The sequence below is a fragment of the Coregonus lavaretus genome, assembly GCF_964263955.1.
Source record: "Coregonus lavaretus genome assembly, chromosome: 12".
Taxonomy (NCBI): domain Eukaryota; kingdom Metazoa; phylum Chordata; class Actinopteri; order Salmoniformes; family Salmonidae; genus Coregonus; species Coregonus lavaretus.
Genome location: NC_139999.1, coordinates 31,017,010 through 31,036,012, shown reverse-complemented (window position 1 = coordinate 31,036,012; position 19,003 = coordinate 31,017,010). Strand labels below are relative to the sequence as shown.

Below are 19,003 nucleotides of genomic sequence, written 5' to 3'. Positions count from 1 at the left end.
CATCTGTTGGAGACAGACAGGTCAAGTGGCGAAATGAGATGAGCCCCTCTCCTCCATAAAGTGAGCCACTCGCCCGACAACTGGTCATTCTCGCCACTCCTTGCGGTCACAATAAGCTCTCTTCAGCTTTACTAAATTCCTGGTTTCCTACTTAACTGTTCTCAGACAGTGAGGTTTACACTGCCAAACGTAGAACTTCAGCTCGTGTCGATAGATGAGTACCGACCAAAAGGTTTTCGCTTCGAGTAGAATTCATTTTCTACTTGTCAGTCTCTGCCTAGCTAGCTCCACACGGCTAGTTATCGAGGCTCGGTTAGCCCTCGCCGCAAGGCTTCGGCTGCCTAAGTTAGCACACACCATAAGTGTTTAGCTAACTTGGCTAACTAGCTGCAAAGCTAGCTAACTACACAAAGGGCTAGTTCCCGCCACAAGGCTTAAGCTAACCTGGCTAATTAGCTACAAAGCAAGCTAACCACCCTAACAAAGGGCTAGCTCTCTCCCCAAAGCTTAAGCTAACCTGGCTAGCTAGCTACAAGCCTGCCAACCACACCAGCATTACTACCTGCAACACAGTACTATTGCTAGCACTTTTCTCTCGTCTAGTTCAAACCTATGCTTACTCGTTCGTATTAACTAGACCAACTGTTAGCCTCACGGCTCTACGGACGTGGGAAAACACCTACCCAAAGTCTAGCTGCCACATGGTGCTAGCTACAGCATGCCTTAGCAGGGGTAGCTGCTAGCTAGCTAACGCACCAGTAGCCTCACGGCTGTAGTGTTCCCACACATCCCAGCTAGCTTTAGCCTCTACTAGCTAGTTAACGCCTAACTAAAGGCCAGAGCTTACACATTGTTTTTACAACAAGCAGCTCAACCCCCACTACCGACCCCAGCTGGGGCGAGGTTATGTATAGCCTCGATTCCCTCCCCTCACTGTCTGATGACGGAGCGTTGGGGGCAGGCGAGCTAGGGGATGACAAGGATGACAACGAAATTCATCTCATGGGTCTCCTCGACTTTGAGACTAAGATGAACGGGCTCTTCCCCCCCTCTCAAGACCCAAGATTCTCCGCCCCCAAGATGGGTGAGCTGCTGAATTCTCCTCGGAGTACGGCCTCCCCAAAGTTTGCAAGCGAGCCGTGGCCAGACTTGATTTAGACTGGCAAGCTCCCTTGCGGGGCCAGGACCCTGGAAGGGACCTATATGATGGGAAAAGACTCCCATCCCGCATATCCCCCGCTAAGCAACTGCTTCCCGCAGTTCCAGATGACTTCAGAGAGGCTAGGAGCTCATGGGAAAAGCCCCTTACCAGCAATATCCTGGCTAGGGGCTTCCCGAGCAAAGACAATATGGTAGAATCTGGGTTTTGCAACCCTCTCATGGTGGAGCCATCACTGGCTGACCATCTCCACCCCACACGCTGTGCTGCTAGCACTACGGGCAATTCTGTCCCTTGAAAAACGGAGGGTTTTTCTGCCTCCATTTTCCATAAGATGTACAAAGCCTCTGCCTTATCAATCACAGCACTTAACATGACCTCTTTATTGTTGGCTTACCAGGCAAAGTTACTGGAGGATGTGGGGAAGCAACTGGATTCGGGGACCCTGAATCAGGATGCTTGGGATGAGATACTATGTGTGATTATGGATCTAAACCTCTGGGCAACAAGTAATGCCATCCAAGGCTGTGGTCGCGCCATGAGCCTAGCGGTAGTGGGAAAAAGGGCACTTTGACCTGTCCAGCTTAACATACAAAGAAAAAGCTGACCTCCTGGATGCCCATGTGACACGCAAGGAGTTGTACACCCCCACTGTCGCCGCCATGCGGCAGAAGTGTGACATGCGAAAGAAAGAAGGTGAAGCCTTCAACTTCTGTCAGCCCCGCAAACCTGGGCCCCTGTGTTTCAGTGAAAGGTAAGTGAGGGAGGCACCGCTCTCTCACTCCTGAGTGGCGCAGTGGTCTAAGGCACTGCATCGCAGTGCTAACTGTGCCACTAGAGATCCTGGTTCGAATCCAGGCTCTGTCGCAGCCGGCCGCGACCGGGAGACTCATGGGCGGCGCACAATTGGCCCAGCGTCGTCCAGGGTAGGGGAGGGAATGGCCGGCAGGGATGTAGCTCAGTTGATAGAGCATGGTGTTTGTAACGCCAGGGTTGTGGGTTCGATTCCCACGGGGGGCCAGTATAAAAATATATGTATTCACTAACTGTAAGTCGCTCTGGATAAGAGCGTCTGCTAAATGACTAAAATGTAATGTTTAGTTAATTTTATTCCGATCTCTTTTGCATTATTGTAGCCTTTTCTGAAGCCTGTCAACTATGTGTCTGTCTATCCCTGTTCTCTCCTCTCTGCACAGGCCATACAAACGCTTCACACCGCGTGGCTGCTGCCACTCTAATCTGGTGGTCCCTGCGCGCACGACCCACGTGGAGTTCCAGGTCTTCGGCAGCCTCTGGAACTGCCGTTCTGCGGCCAACAAGGCAGAGTTCATCTCAGCCTATGCTACCCTCCAGTCCCTCGACTTCTTGGTGCTGACGGAAACATGGATTACCACAGAAAACACTGCAACTCCTACTGCTCTTTCCTCGTCTGATCATGTGTTCTCGCATACCCCGAGAGCATCTGGTCAGCGCGGCGGTGGCACAGGAATCCTCATCTCTCCCAAGTGGACATTCTCTCTTTTCCCCCTGACCCATCTGTCTATCTCCTCATTTGAATTCCATGCTGTCACAGTCACTAGCCCATTCAAGCTTAACATCCTTATCATTTATCGCCCTCCAGGTTCCCTTGGAGAGTTCATCAATGAGCTTGACGCCTTGATAAGTTCATTTCCTGAGGATAGCTCACCCCTCACAGTTCTGGGTGACTTTAACCTCCCTACGTCTGCCTTTGACTCATTTCTCTCTGCCTCCTTCTTTCCACTCCTTTCCTCTTTTGACCTCACCCTCTCACCGTCCCCCCCTACTCACAAGGCAGGCAATACGCTTGACCTCATCTTTACTAGATGCTGTTCTTCTACTAATCTCACTGCAACTCCCCTCCAAGTCTCCGACCACTACTTTGTATCCTTTTCTCTCTTGCTCTCCTCCAACACTACTCACTCTGCCCCTACTCAGATGGTAATGTGCCGCCGCAACCTTCGCTCTCTCTGTCCCGCTACTCTCTCCTTTTCCATCTATCATCTCTTCCCTCTGCTAAATCCTTCTCCCTCCGATCTCCTGATTCTGCCTCCTCAACCCTCCTCTCCTCCCTTTCTGCATCTTTTGACTCTCTATGTCCCCTATCCTCCCGGCCGGCTCGGTCCTCCCCTCCTGCTCCGTGGCTTGACGACTCATTGCGAGCTCACAGAACAGGGCTCCGGGCAGCCAAGCGGAAATGGAGGAAAACTAGACTCCATGCGGACCTGTCATCTTTTCACTCCCTCCTCTCTACATCTTCTTCCTCTGTTTCTGCTGATAAAGCCACTTTCTACCACTCTAAATTTCAAGCCTCCGCCTCTAACCGTAGGAAGCTCTTTGCCACCTTCTTCTCCCTGCTGAATCCTCCGCCTCCCCCCCCTCCCTTCTCCCCCTCTGTGGATGACTTCGTCAACCATTTTGAAAAGAAGGTTGACGACATCTGATCCTCATTTATTAAGTCAAATGACACCGCTGGTCCTGCTCACACTGCCCTACCCTATGCTTTGACTTCCTTCTCCCCTCTCTCTCCAGATGAAATCTTGCGACTTGTGACGGCCGGCCGCCCAACAACCTTCCCGCTTGACCCTATCCCCTCCTCTCTTCTCCAGACCATTTCTGGAGACTTTCTCCTTTACCTCACCTCGCTCATCAACTCATCCTTGACCGCTGGCTATGTCCCTTCCGTCTTCAAGAGAGCGAGAGTTGCACCCCTCCTCAAAAAACCTACACTCGATCCCTACGATGTCAAGAACTACAGACCAGAATCCCTTCTTTCTTTTCTCTCCAAAACTCTTGAGCGTGCCGTCTCTAGCCAACTCTCCTGCTATCTCTCTCAGAATTACCTTCTTGACCCAAACCAGTCAGGTTTCAAGACTGGTCATTCAACTGAGACTGCTCTTCTCTGTGTCACGTAGGCTCTCCGCACTGCTAAAGCTAACTCTCTCTCCTCTGCTCTTATCCTTCTAGACCTGTCTGCTGCCTTTGATACTGTGAACCATCAGATCCTCCTCTCCACCCTCTCCGAGTTGGGCATCTCCGGCGCTGCTCACTCTTGGATTGCGTCCTACCTGACAGGTCGCTCCTACCAGATGGCGTGGCGAGAATCTGTCTCCGCACCACGTGCTCTCACCACGTGCTCTCACCACTGGTGTCCCCCAGGGCTCAGTTCTAGGCCCTCTCCTATTCTCTCTATACACCAAGTCACTTGGCTCTGTCATATCCTCACATGGTCTCTCCTATCATTGGTACGCAGACGACACACAATTAATCTTCTGATAACCAGGTGGCGAATCGCATCTCTGCATGTCTGGCGGACATGTCAGTGTGGATGTCGGATCACCACCTCAAGCTGAACCTCGGCAAGACGGAGCTGCTCTTCCTCCCGGGGAAGGACTGCCCGCTCCATGATCTCGCCATCACAGTTGTTCTCCGCTAACATCAAAGCGGTGACCCGATCCTGCAGGTTCATGGTCTACAACATTCGCAGAGTACGACCCTACTTTATACAGAAAGCGGCACAGGTCCTAATCCAGGCACTTGTCATCTCCCGTCTGGATTACTGCAACTCGCTGTTGGCTGGGCTCCCTGCCTGTGCCATGAAACCCCTACAACTTATCTAGAACGCTGCAGCCCATCTGGTGTTCAACCTTCCCAAGTTCTCTCATGTCACCCCGCTCCTCCGCACACTCCACTGGCTTCCAGTTGAAGCTCGCATCTACTACAAAACCATGGTGCTTGCCTACGGAGCTGTGAGGGGAACGGCACCTCCTTACCTTCAGGCTCTGATCAGACCCTACACCCAAACAAGGGCACTACGTTCATCCACCTCTGGCCTGCTAGCCCCCCTACCTCTACGGAAGCACAGTTCCCGCTCAGCCCAGTCAAAGCTATTCGCTGCTCTGGCACCCCAATGGTGGAACAAGCTCCCCCACGACGCCAGGACAGCGGAGTCACTGACCACCTTCCGGAGACACTTGAAACCCTACCTCTTTAAGGAATACCTGGAATAGTATAACAGTAATCCTTCTACAAAATTTTAGCTTGCTGAAAATATAGAATTTCCTACAGGAATACTGTCGGATAATCTGTTTCACAATAGGAAATAGTTTTTCCCCCGATATGGCAATATCTACTAGGCCAGAACGCTCAATAACAACACTTTATTATATATTGCGTTATCCGTTCTCTCGATGGAATGAGCCTTACCTTTATTGTGCGCCTCTAGCTGAGAGAGGGAGTTGACGGCCACTTTGCACAGTGAGCAGTAGAGCAGTTTTTTGGCCTTGTCCTCCTCAGACTCCCCTGAAGAGGGGCTGGGGGCTGGGGACGCGGTGTCATGGGGGCCTGCCATGGGGGTGTCCACCTGGGGGGGACCAAGGGCCGGGGAGGGGGTGGAGGTGGTGGACATGGGCGTACTCAGGGGGGGCAGGGGTGGGCACACAGGGAGCCGCATGGGGGTGTCTGGGGTGTCTGGGACAGACATGGGGATGGGGCTGGGTGTCATGGGTGAGCTGTTTGAATGTGGGTCGGACAGGGCATCATCTGTGAAGAGAACAGATAGTAAATAGAAAGTTTTCAACCATATTATGTAGATCTCACCAGATAATAATACGATGAGGATGATAATGGTGGTCCTGCTCCTGCAGCACAAGTATAGTAGTTTGTCTGACCCTACTGGGTCAAAACTCTGCCCCAGGGGGCCACATCTGTCTCCCCCATCTGGAGTGAGTCGGGGTAGGGGGAGACACCTGGGTCATGTCAGGTTATTTAGGTTGGAGAGAGTGAAAAGAAGTTCAGTAGTACAGCACAGTATTTTAAATTGTACTGTAGGTTAACCACTGTGTGTAGCACAGGGTCATCTTACCTGCTAATTGAACGAAGAAATAGACAAAATACAAATTTTCTGAGCAAAAAGAGCCTTTGCCTTTGTGTAAAAACTATCAGAACAGCATCCATAGACAGAATCTGGCAGTTTTGTTCTCTCCCAGTCTTTCCCGTGTGACTGTATGTGTCAGGTGAAGCTCTCTGTGCTGTCTAATTTGTATTTATTTTTTACAGCCCTTCCTCCTCCCACCCTCCTCAACACCCTCTTCTCCTCTCCCTCCCTCCCTCCCCACCATCCTCCTCTTCTCTGCTGGCCTATCCCAGTGAATGATGCCTGGGAAGCTGATCCTTGTCTATTCTGTTTCACCCCTGACCTATGACTAAACAGCTGTCCTTTACACGCACACTGTCCCTGACCGAAACATGTGTGTGTGTTTAGGTTTATCTCTGTGTGGGTTCAGCATGTGTGCGTGTGTGCGTGTGTGTGTGTGTGTGTGTGTGTATGTATGTGTGTGCGTGTGTGTCTGTCTGTCTGTGTGTGTGTGTGTGCGTGTGTGTGCATGCGCAATATAGAGCACAGGTGGTGCTTACCCTGTTTGCTGGTGTCAGGGTCTGGGCTGGATGGTGAGGGGCCTGGTGGAGAGGGGGAGGCAGTGGGGGGAGCGGCCGGCTTATCACCTTCCTTGGGGCGAGTCTTGGAGGTCTCGATGCCCTTTACCCTCCGAGCGTGCCGGTTCCCCTTATAGTGGGCCTCTGCCTGGCTCTGAGAAGAGAACAAGGGGGAGGAGAGGGCATGATATGTCACATCATAATCCACATAGGTACTAATATTCATACACTTCATAGCAAATTCATATACTGTAGCTGAGAAGCTTGTACTTCCCTCTCTGATACTGAGGCCAAATACCTGAGCAACATGCTAATCTGATATATGTGTATATTGGGGGGAAATGATACCAATCTGTAGCAGGTGACATAATTCGCTCACCACAATAGCAGCCCTAGCATGGCTGTGGGACACCACTCACACCCTTGCTGTCATATTTTCACACTGCGGTTGTGTCCTAAGCCCTATTTTCCTGTTTAGTACAATATCTGTCATCCACAGGCTTATCTATTGAGACCCAGTGAGGTCAGTGGAGTGAACTCTAGCCACTGTGTTGACTGGACATCTCTCAGTAGACGGCTTTAGGCTGTCACATGAGCCCTCTGCTGTCCCTGCTCGGTACCTGCCTGTCCTTGTTCTGTACCTGCCTGTCCCTGTGGCTGGCTGGCTGGAGCACTCTTCAGCAGTTCAGCAAATAAATTATGCATTAATCTCTCATAAATGTATCACTGAGATCCCCAATGTCTGCCGCTGTCATTAGAGCTGAGGGTTTTATAACTGTCCTCCCTCAACACAAAATAGCAGCTGAGCAGCACACACTCTGTAGTTTGTTGTCAATGTGAGAACTATTTTAATATTCTGTAAAGCAAATGTACAATCAATGTGTTAGATTAAAATGTTATAAAGGGTCAATCTGCAGTTGCTACATCCATTTTTTGAAATATAAATTAAGATATGTACCCATTGTTTCTTGAAGAATATAACTTATAAATGCCTCATGAGTTTAGTTCAACTGTCATACCCCATCAGAACCCAAAATATAAACTTGTTTTACTCCAATGTTTGTAAATGTAAAAAAAACAACACTATATACCCTCAAAACATGGTTAAACTATAATTTTTTATATCATGGATGGTCATTCCTTGCATCCATAGCTCTGTCTATGAATTTGAGAGTGGTTACATTTCTCCAGCTCCATCCCTCCACTTTTTACCAAAATAGAGGTGAGAATAATTATTTGTTATTGTTTCAACTGCTGATTGCCACTTTAAGAATGTTGTTGTTTTTTACCAAACTTTTCAACCTTGTCTAAGAGCATTTTGTATTATTCTGTACATAAATCCGAGACACTCCGTTTAGTATGATATGTTACGTTTGCTATAGTTACATAAGACAGATGGTTACTTAAGGCAAAAACGAAAGGAGGGTGGTTGGTTAGGGTGGCTGGGTGAGTGTATAACGCAAATTAGCAACCTTTTCAGCTTTTCAACTACTTACTACTTTCCAACTACTTACTACTTTTTAGCTACTTTGCAACTACTAGCATATTAGCTAACCCTAACCCTAACCCTTTTGGCTAACCCTAACCCTAACCTTAATCCTTTAACCTAACTCCTAAACTTAACCCTAACCTTAACCCTAACTCCTAGCCTAGCTAACGTTAGCGAGTTAGCTAACGTTAGCCACCTAGCTAGAAGTCATAACATATTATATGTTTTGCAAATTCGTAACATATTGTATGGTTTGCAAATTCGTAACATATTGTAAATTTGGAAATTCGTAACATGTCATCCGAAATGGGTGCTGGACATCCAGTCATTCTTTAAGCATTCTAGAATATTCCAGATAGTTTACAGATGTGGGATCTTAATTTGATCGCCCTGTTGCAGTAGAACTTTCCTAAAATTCATATTATTTTGACTTGTAGTGTATTAGGTTTAAAAAGGCTTCTGAAGTTTGTAATTTCCACTTTTAAATTTCAGACTTGATTTTATCTTATACAAAATGTATCAACCCCTACAAAAAATGTTGATTAATTATAATCCATATAATAATTCACATTTCGTACTGCTGCAGGATTATTTTCCAGCTGTAGCAAACTAGCTCATATTAAGATCCTAAATCTGTATAGTTCTATAATGTTCAGGATTCCTCTACTCTAGTCTGTCTGTACAGAGGAGGATTATAGAATGTTCTGATGGTTCCTCTGCTGTAAATGACTAATTACTGAACTGAGCCTGTGATGATTATCGAGTGGTGGGATTATCTCAAATAGACCCTGGGGTGTGAGGAAACCCTGACAGCTGCAACTACACTACTGCTGCTCAAGGATGAATAAGGAATGCAAGTGGCAAGAGTGTCATCAAGGGAGGGTGTGTGTCACTGGCGTATTGGACACCACCGCAGCCCCCGCAAGATGGGGGGGCCCATGAGATCTGGGGGCCCATGCGCCTGTCATCTATGTCTTTTTTTAAATATATAAATCATTTTGACAGTAACCCTCCAAAAAGTAATTAATAAACCTTTTTAATTTCCATATGTACTAGGAAGCTAAGAGTTTGTTTCTTGGGCTTCAGGAACGTGACTGAAAAAGTGCCTCAGGTGTTGAAAAAGAAAACACTTAACAGTTCAATGAGTGGAGCTTAGGTGTTCAAAAGCCTATATCAGACCGAGAGACTAATGCTTCTTAGGGAGTTCTTTCTTTTTTAGTTTTAGTTTAGAAACCGATCAGTTACAGGGATGATAAAAACAGCTTGATTGCCGTAGCAACATCAGGGAAACTGGGCAGAAGGGAATGGTGCTTCAAATACAGCAGTTCTGCTACATCTTTAATTGAGCCTCTCATTCTGCCAGCCGCAACATGTTATGGAAAGAGATTAACTGTATAGGAAGCTCTGGGGACATGTCGTCTGGATACTGGACAGACAATAAATTGGCAGATACAAACAGGTTATCATCTTTAGCGGACAACAGTTCTTGAGGGCTTAAACAAAAAAAGTGGTTTGTGATTTCGTTCATACTGGTGAACCAGTGTTTGAGTTGTGTGGTTGCAATATCAACAGTCTCTTATCTCTGGTATTGATGTTTACATTTTAAATTGGAAAATGTGTTGTATAACTAGATTTACACTTTTTGTAGTCAATTCTTTTTTCACAGGTGGTAGCTAGCTAGCTCTATAGCAAAGATCCAGTGAGAGATTGTAGTATCTGAACCGTTTATAATTTTGGCTGACGTTTGCAAATGGTGTGTTAGATGAACTTTACTCTGCCTTGCTGAAACATCTGGAAAGCATCACTATAGGGGCCCCTGAAACAGAGGAGACTTGGATATGTGGAAGCCAGGGATTGGTCTATTCAAAACACCCATCTTATGTTACATAGGATATATACCAGGTTTTCAACAAAGGACGGGGAGAATAATCATATTTGAGATTGGGTTAGTTGTTCTCCAGATTCTGCAGAAATCTGTAAATTGACGCTGAAATCTTTTGATATAATAAACCTTTATAATCAAAGTACAGTGTCAGCGGATTCCTTGTCAACACAGCATATCAGCATCGTTGTTCGGCCACCACAAGATCCACTGCCATTTTGTACAACGTGGGCCTGGTTGGTACGTATGTAAGGATAGATATTTTATCTAGTGAGGAATTCTCAATGAAATACAGTGATGTATTTCTTCAAACATGATGTGAACATTTGTTTTGGTCCCTAAGCTCGTTAGCCCACCTCTCAACAGAAACGAATTACAATATAGTTTGACTTCCCAAACAACTGTGTCCTCATGAAGTAAAACATTTAGTGTCCCCTTATGGGGATTGGGCAAGCCTTTTCTGGGTCATGCAGGTACAGTGCCTTGCAAAAGTATTAATCCCCCTTGGCGTTTTTCCTATTTTGTTGCATTACAACCTGTAATTTAAATGGATTTTTATTTGGATTTCATGTAATGGACATACACAAAAAAAATCAAAAAAATATATAACGGAAAAGTGGTGCATGCATATGTATTCACCCCCTTTGCTATGAAGCCCCTAAATAAGATCTGGTGAAACCAATTACCTTCAGAAGTCACATAATTAGTTAAATATAGTCCACCTGTGTGCAATCTAAGTGTCACATGATATGTCACGTGATCTCAGTATATATACACATGTTCTGAAAGGCCCCAGAGTCTGCAACACCACTAAGCAAGGGGCACCACCAAGCAAGCGGCACCATGAAGACCAAGGAGCTCTCCAAACAGGTCAGGGACAAAGTTGTGGAGAAGTACAGATCAGGGTTGGGTTATAAAAAAAGATCCGAAACTTTGAACATCCCACGGAGCACCATTAAATCCATTATTAAAAAATGGAAAGAATATGGCACCACAACAAACCTGCCAAGAGAGGGCCGCCCACCAAAACTCACGGACCAGGCAAGGAGGGTATTAATCAGAGAGGCAACAAAGAGACCAAAGATAACCGTGAAGTAGCTGCAAAGCTCCACAGCTGAGATTGGAGTATCTGTCCATAGGACCACTTTAAGCCGTACACTCCACAGAGCTGGGCTTTATGGGAGAGTGGCCAGAAAAAAGCCATTGCTTAAAGAAAAAAATAAGCAAACACTTTTGGTGTTCGCCAAAAGGCCGACCAAGCAAGCGTCACCATGAAGACCAAGGAGCTCTCCAAACAGGTCAGGGACAAAGTTGTGGAGAGAAGTAGGTCTGCTAAATGACTAAAATGTAAACGTAAGTACAGATCAGGGTTAGGTTATAAAAAAATATCAGAAACTTTGAACATCCCACAGAGCACCATTAAATCCATTATTTAAAAAATTGAAAGAATATGGCACCACAACAAATCTGCCAAGAGAGGGCCGCCCACCAAAACTCACTGACTTTTAAAAAAGGAAATGTATATGTATGTGTATATATGTATGTATGTATGTGTATATTCAGTGGGGAGAACAAGTATTTGATACACTGCCGATTTTGCAGGTTTTCCTACTTACAAAGCATGTAGAGGTCTGTAATTTTTATCATAGGTACACTTCAACTGTGAGAGACGGAATCTAAAACAAAAATCCAGAAAATCACATTTGTATGATTTTTAAGTAATTAATTTGCATTTTATTGCATGACATAAGTATTTGATACATCAGAAAAGCAGAACTTCATATTAGGTACAGAAACCTTTGTTTGCAATTACAGAGATCATACGTTTCCTGTAGGTCTTGACCAGGTTTGCACACACTGCAGCAGGGATTTTGGCCCACTCCTCCATACAGACCTTCTCCAGATCCTTCAGGTTTCGGGGCTGTCGCTGGGCAATACAGACTTTCAGCTCCCTCCGAAAAATGTTCTATTGGGTTCAGGTCTGGAGACTGGCTAGGCCACTCCAGGACCTTGAGATGCTTCTTACGGAGCCACTCCTTAGTTTCCCTGGCTGTGTGTTTCGGGTCGTTGTCATGCTGGAAGACCCAGCCACGACCCATCTTCAATGCTCTTACTGAGGGAAGGAGGTTGTTGGCCAAGATCTTGCGATACATGGCCCCACCCATCCTCCCCTCAATACGGTGCAGTCGTCCTGTCCCCTTTGCAGAAAAGCATTCCCAAAGAATGATGTTTCCACCTCCATGCTTCACGGTTGGGATAGTGTTCTTGGGGTTGTACTCATCCTTCTTCTTCCTCCAAACACGGCGAGTGGAGTTTAGACCAAAAAGCTATATTTTTGTCTCATCAGACCACATGACCTTCTCCCATTCCTCCTCTGGATCATCCAGATGGTCATTGGTAAACTTCAGACGGCCTGGACACGCGCTGGCTTGAGCAGGGGGACCTTGCGTGCGCTGCAGGATTTTTATCCATGACGGCGTAGTGTGTTACTAATGGTTTTCTTTGAGACTGTGGTCCCAGCTCTCTTCAGGTCATTGACCAGGTCCTGCCGTGTAGTTCTGGGCTGATCCCTCACCTTCCTCATGATCATTGATGCCCCACGAGGTGAGATATTGCATGGAGCCCCAGACTGAGGGTGATTGACCGTCATCTTGAACTTCTTCCATTTTCTAATAATTGCGCCAACAGTTGTTGCCTTCTCACCAAGCTGCTTGCCTATTGTCCTGTAGCCCATCCCAGCCTTGTGCAGGTCTACAATTTTATCCCTGATGTCCTTACACAGCTCTCTGGTCTTGGCCATTGTGGAGAGGTTGGAGTCTGTTTGATTGAGTGTGTGGACAGGTGTCTTTTATACAGGTAACGAGTTCAAACAGGTACAGTTAATACAGGTAATGAGTGGAGAACAGGAGGGCTTCTTAAAGAAAAACTAACAGGTCTGTGAGAGCCGGAATTCTGTTTCCACCTCCATGTTTGACGGTGGGGATGGTGTTCTTGGGGTCATAGGCAGCATTCCTCCTCCTCCAAACACGGCGAGTTGAGTTGATGCCAAAGAGCTCGATTTTGGTCTCATCTGACCACAACACTTTCACCCAGATCTCCTCTGAATCATTCAGATGTTCATTGGCAAACTTCAGACGGGCCTGTATATGTCCTTTCTTGAGCAGGGGGACCTTGCGGGCGCTGCAGGATTTCAGTCCTTCACGGCGTAGTGTGTTACCAATTGTTTTCTTGGTGACTATTGTCCCAGCTGCCTTGAGATCATTGACAAGATCCTCCCGTGTAGTTCTGGGCTGATTCCTCACCGTTCTCATGATCATTGCAACTCCACGAGGTGAGATCTTGCATGGAGCCCCAGGCCGAGGGAGATTGACAGTTATTTTGTGTTTCTTCCATTTGCGAATAATCGCACCAACTGTTGTCACCTTCTCACCAAGCTGCTTGGCGATGGTCTTGTAGCCCATTCCAGCCTTGTGTAGGTCTACAATCTTGTCCCTGACATCCTTGGAGAGCTCTTTGGTCTTGGCCATGGTGGAGAGTTTGGAATCTGATTGATTGATTGCTTCTGTGGACAGGTGTCTTTTATACAGGTAACAAGCTGAGATTAGGAGCACTCCCATTAAGAGTGTGCTCCTAATCTCAGCTCGTTACCTGTATAAAAGACACCTGGGAGCCAGAAATCTTTCTGATTGAGAGGGGGTCAAATACTTATTTCCCTCATTAAAATGCAAATCAATTTATAACATTTTTGACATGCGTTTATCTGGATTTTGTTGTTGTTATTCTGTCTCTCCCTGTTAAAATAAATCTACCATAAAAATTATAGACTGATCATTTCTTTGTCAGTGGGCAAACGTACAAAATCAGCAGGGGATCAAATACTTTTTTCCCTCACTGTATGTATTTGATACACTGCCGATTTTGCAGGTTTTCCTACTTACAAAGCATGTAGAGGTCTGTAATTTTTATCATAGGTACACTTCAACTGTGAGAGACGGAATCTAAAACAAAAATCCAGAAAATCACATTGTATGATTTTTAAGTAATTAATTTGCATTTTATTGCATGACATAAGTATTTGATCACCTACCAACCAGTAAGAATTCCGGCTCTCACAGACCTGTTAGTTTTTCTTTAAGAAGCCCTCCTGTTCTCCACTCAATACCTGTATTAACTGCACCTGTTTGAACTCGTTACCTGTATAAAAGACACCTGTCCACACACTCAATCAAACAGACTCCAACGTCTCCACAATGGCCAAGACCAGAGAGCTGTGTAAGGACATCAGGGATAAAATTGTAGACCTGCACAAGGCTGGGATGGGCTACAGGACAATAGGCAAGCAGCTTGGTGAGAAGGCAACAACTGTTGGCGCAATTATTAGAAAATGGAAGAAGTTCAAGATGAAGGTCAATAACCCTCGGTCTGGGGCTCCATGCAAGATCTCACCTTGTGGGGCATCAATGATCATGAGGAAGGTGAGGGATCAGCCCAGAACTACACGGCAGGACCTGGTCAATGACCTGAAGAGAGCTGGGACCACAGTCTCAAAGAAAACCATTAGTAACACACTACGCCGTCATGGATTAAAATCCTGCAGCGCAGGCAAGGTCCCCCTGCTCAAGCCAGCGCATGTCCAGGCCCGTCTGAAGTTTGCCATTGACCATCTGGATGATCCAGAGGAGGAATGGGAGAAGGTCATGTGGTCTGATGAGACAAAAATATAGCTTTTTGGTCTAAACTCCACTCGCTGTGTTTGGAGGAAGAAGAAGGATGAGTACAACCCCAAGAACACCATGCCAACCGTGAAGCATGGAGTTGGAAACATCATTCTTTGGGGATGCTTTTCTGCAAAGGGGACAGGATGACTGCACCGTATTGAGGGGAGGATGGATGGGGCCATGTATCGTGAGATCTTGGCCAACAACCTCCTTCCCTCAGTAAGAGCATTGAAGATGGGTCGTGGCTGGGTCTTCCAGCATGACAACGACCCGAAACACACAGCCAGGGCAACTAAGGAGTGGCTCCATAAGAAGCATCTCAAGGTCCTGGAGTGGCCTAGCCAGTCTCCAGACCTGAACCCAATAGAAAATCTTTGGAGGGAGCTGAAAGTCCGTATTGCCCAGCGACAGCCCCGAAACCTGAAGGATCTGGAGAAGGTCTGTATGGAGGAGTGGGCCAAAATCCCTGCTGCAGTGTGTGCAAACCTGGTCAAAGACCTACAGGAAACGTATGATCTCTGTAATTGCAAACAAAGGTTTCTGTACGAAATATTAAGTTCTGCTTTTCTGATGTATCAAATACTTATGTCATGCAATAAAATGCAAATTAATTACTTAAAAATCATACAATGTGATTTTCTGTATTTTTGTTTTAGATTCCGTCTCTCACAGTTGAAGTGTACCTATGATACAAATTACAGACCTCTACATGCTTTGTAAGTAGGAAAACCTGCAAAATCGGCAGTGTATCAAATACTTGTTCTCCCCACTGTGTGTGTATATATATATATATATATTTGCGAGAAAAAAACAAACATAGGAAGTGATGCCGACAATTACATTGATGGAAGTTACAATATATCTGCAATATTAAAGCTGATCTACCCCCTAAAAAAATTTAAAATAAATTAAATAAACTCGTGGACCAGGCAAGGGGGGCATTAATCAGAGAGGCAACAAACATTTACATTTACATTTACGTCATTTAGCAGACGCTCTTATCCAGAGCGACTTACAAATTGGTACATTCACCTTATAGCCAGTGGGATAACCACTTTACAATGTATTTTTTTGGGCGGGGGGGGGGGGGGGGGTAGAAGGATTACTTTATCCTATCCCAGGTATTCCTTAAAGAGGTGGGGTTTCAAATGTCTCTGGAAGGTGGTGAGTGACTCCGCTGTCCTGGCGTCGTGAGGGAGCCTGTTCCACCATTGGGGTGCCAGAGCAGCGAATAGTTTTGACTGGGCTGAGTGGGAACTGTGCTTCCGCAGAGGTAGGGGAGCCAGCAGGCCAGAGGTGGATGAACGCAATGCCCTAGTTTGGGTATAGGGACTGATCAGAGCCTGAAGGTACGGAGGTGCCGTTCCCCTCACAGCTCCGTAGGCAAGCACCATGGTCTTGTAGCAGATGCGAGCTTCAACTGGAAGCCAGTGGAGTGTGCGGAGGAGCGGGGTGACGTGAGAGAACTTGGGAAGGTTGAACACCAGACGGGCTGCGGCATTCTGGATGAGTTGTATGGGTTTAATGGCACAGGCAGAGAGCCCAGCCAACAGCGAGTTGCAGTAATCCAGACGGGAGATGACAAGTGCCTGGATTAGGACCTGTGCCGCTTCCTGTGTAAGGCAGGGCCGTACTCTCCGAATGTTGTAGAGCATGAACCTACAGGATTGGGTCACCGCCTTGATGTTAGCGGAGAACGACAGGGTGTTGTCCAGGGTCACGCCAAGGCTCTTCGCACTCTGGGAGGAGGACACAACGGAGTTGTCAACCGTGATGGCGAGATCATGGAACGGGCAGTCCTTCCCCGGGAGGAAGAGCAGCTCCGTCTTGCCAAGGTTCAGCTTGAGGTGGTGATCCATCATCCATACTGATATGTCTGCCAGACATGCAGAGATGCGATTCGCCACCTGGTTATCAGAAGGGGGAAAGGAGAAGATTAGTTGCGTGTCGTCTGCGTAGCAATGATAGGAGAGGCCATGTGAGGATATGACAGAGCCAAGTGACTTGGTGTATAGCGAGAATAGGAGAGGGCCTAGAACTGAGCCCTGGGGGACACCAGTGGTGAGAGCACGTGGTGCGGAGACAGATTCTCGCCACGCCACTTGGTAGGAGCGACCGGTCACGTAGGACGCAATCCAAGAGTGAGCCGCGCCGGAGATGCCCAGCTCGGAGAGTGTGGAGAGGAGGATCTGATGGTTCACAGTATCAAAGGCAGCAGACAGGTCTGGAAGGACAAGAGCAGAGGAGAGAGAGTTAGCTTTAGCAGTGCGGAGAGCCTCCGTGACACAGAGAAGAGCAGTCTCAGTTGAATGACCAGTCTTGAAACCTGACTGGTTTGGATGAAGAAGGTCATTCTGAGAGAGATAGCAAGAGAGTTGGCTAGAGACGGCACGCTCAATAGTTTTGGAGAGAAAAGAAAGAAGGGATACTGGTCTGTAGTTGTTGACATCAGAGGGATCGAGTGTTGGTTTTTTGAGAAGGGGTGCAACTCTCGCTCTCTTGAAGACGGAAGGGACATAGCCAGCGGTCAAGGATGAGTTGATCAGCGATGTGAGGTAAGGGAGAAGGTCACCGGAGATGGTCTGGAGAAGAGAGGAGGGGATAGGGTCAAACGGGCAGGTTGTTGGGCGGCCGGCTGTCACAAGTCGCAAGATTTTATCTGGAGAGAGAGGGGAGAAAGAAGTCAAAGCATAGGGTAGGGCAGTGTGAGCAGGACCAGCAGTGTCATTTGACTTAACAAACGAGGATCGGATGTCGTCAACCTTCTTTTCAAAATGGTTGACGAAGTCATCCACAGAGAGGGAGGATGGGGGGGAGGGGGAGGAGGATTCAGCAGGGAGGAGAAGGTGGCAAAGAGCTTCCTACGGTTAGAGGCAGATTCTTGGAATTTAGAGTGGTAGAAAGTGGCCTTAGCAGCAGAAACAGATGAAGAAAATGTAGAGAGGAGGGAGTGAAAAGATGCCAGGTCTGCAGGGAGTCTAGTTTTCCTCCATTTCCGCTCGGCTGCCCGGAGCCCTGTTCTGCGAGCTCGCAATGAATCATCAAGCCACGGAGCTGGAGGGGAGGACCGAGCCGGCCGGGAGGATAGGGGACATAGAGAGTCAAAGAATGCAGAAAGGGAGGAGAGGAGGGTTGAGGAGGCAGAATCAGGAGATTGGAGGGAGAAGGATTGAGCAGATGGAAGAGATGATAGTATGGAAGAGGAGAGAGTAACGGGAGAGAGAGAGCGAAGGTTGCGACGGTGCATTACCATCTGAGTAGGGGCAGAGTGAGTAGTGTTGGAGGAGAGCGAGAGAGAAAAGGATACAAAGTAGTGGTCGGAGACATGGAGGGGAGTTGCAGTGAGATTAGTAGAAGAACAGCATCTAGTAAAGATGAGGTCAAGCGTATTGCCTGCCTTGTGAGTAGGGGGGGACGGTGAGAGGGTGAGGTCAAAAGAGGAGAGGAGTGGAAAGAAGGAGGCAGAGAGAAATTAGACAAAGGTAGACGTAGGGAGGTTGAAGTCCCCCAGAACTGTGAGGGGTGACCCATCCTCAGGAAAGGAACTTATCAAGGCGTCAAGCTCATTGATGAACTCTCCAAGGGAACCTGGAGGGCGATAAATGACAAGGATATTAAGCTTAAATGGGCTAGTGACTGTGACAGCATGGAATTCAAATGAGGAGATAGACAGATGGGTCAGGGGAAAAATAAAGGATGTCCACTTGGGAGAGATGAGGATTCCTGTGCCACCCCCCCGCTGACCAGATGCTCTCGGGGCATGCGAGAACACATGGTCAGACGAGGAGAGAGCAGTAGGAGTAGCAGTGTTTTCAGTGGTAATCCATGTTTCCGTCAGCGCCAAGAAGTTGAGGGATTGGAGGGTAGCATAGGCTGAGATGAACTCTGCCATGTTGGCAGCAGAACAGCAGTTCCAGAGGCTGCCTGAGACCTGTAACTCCACTTGGGTGTTGCTTGCAGGGACCACCAGGTTAGAGAGGCAGCAGCCACGTGGTGTGAGGCGTTTGTATAGCCTGTGCGGAGAGGAGAGAACAAGGATAGACAGAGGCATAGTTGACAGGCTGCAGAAAATGGCTACAATAATGCAAAGGAGATCGGAATGAAATGAACTAAACATCTGGGAAAGGAGAGAGCGGGGCCTCCCTCACCACAACACAAAGAGACCAAAGATAACACTGAAAGAGCTGCAAAGCTCCACAGCGGAGATTTGAGTATCTGTCCATAGGACCACTTTAAGCCATACACTCCACAGAGCTGGGATTTACGTAAGAGTGGCCAGAAAAAAGCCATTGCTTAAAGAAAAA

The 19,003-nt window shown here is 47.3% G+C and overlaps 1 protein-coding gene across 1 annotated transcript in view; it reads right to left on the bottom strand.

Annotated features, from left to right (window-relative positions):
• LOC311138802 (zinc finger protein 385A-like) overlaps positions 1-19,003 on the bottom strand; it is a gene marked incomplete at both ends in the record, with an annotated part of 66,726 nt that overhangs the window by 10,309 nt on the left and 37,414 nt on the right. The window contains 2 exons of the mRNA XM_084173617.1: positions 5,384-5,719; positions 6,593-6,764. Of these exons, the coding sequence (XP_084029743.1) occupies positions 5,384-5,719; positions 6,593-6,764 (508 nt within the window). The remainder of the gene's footprint in view (positions 1-5,383; positions 5,720-6,592; positions 6,765-19,003) is intronic.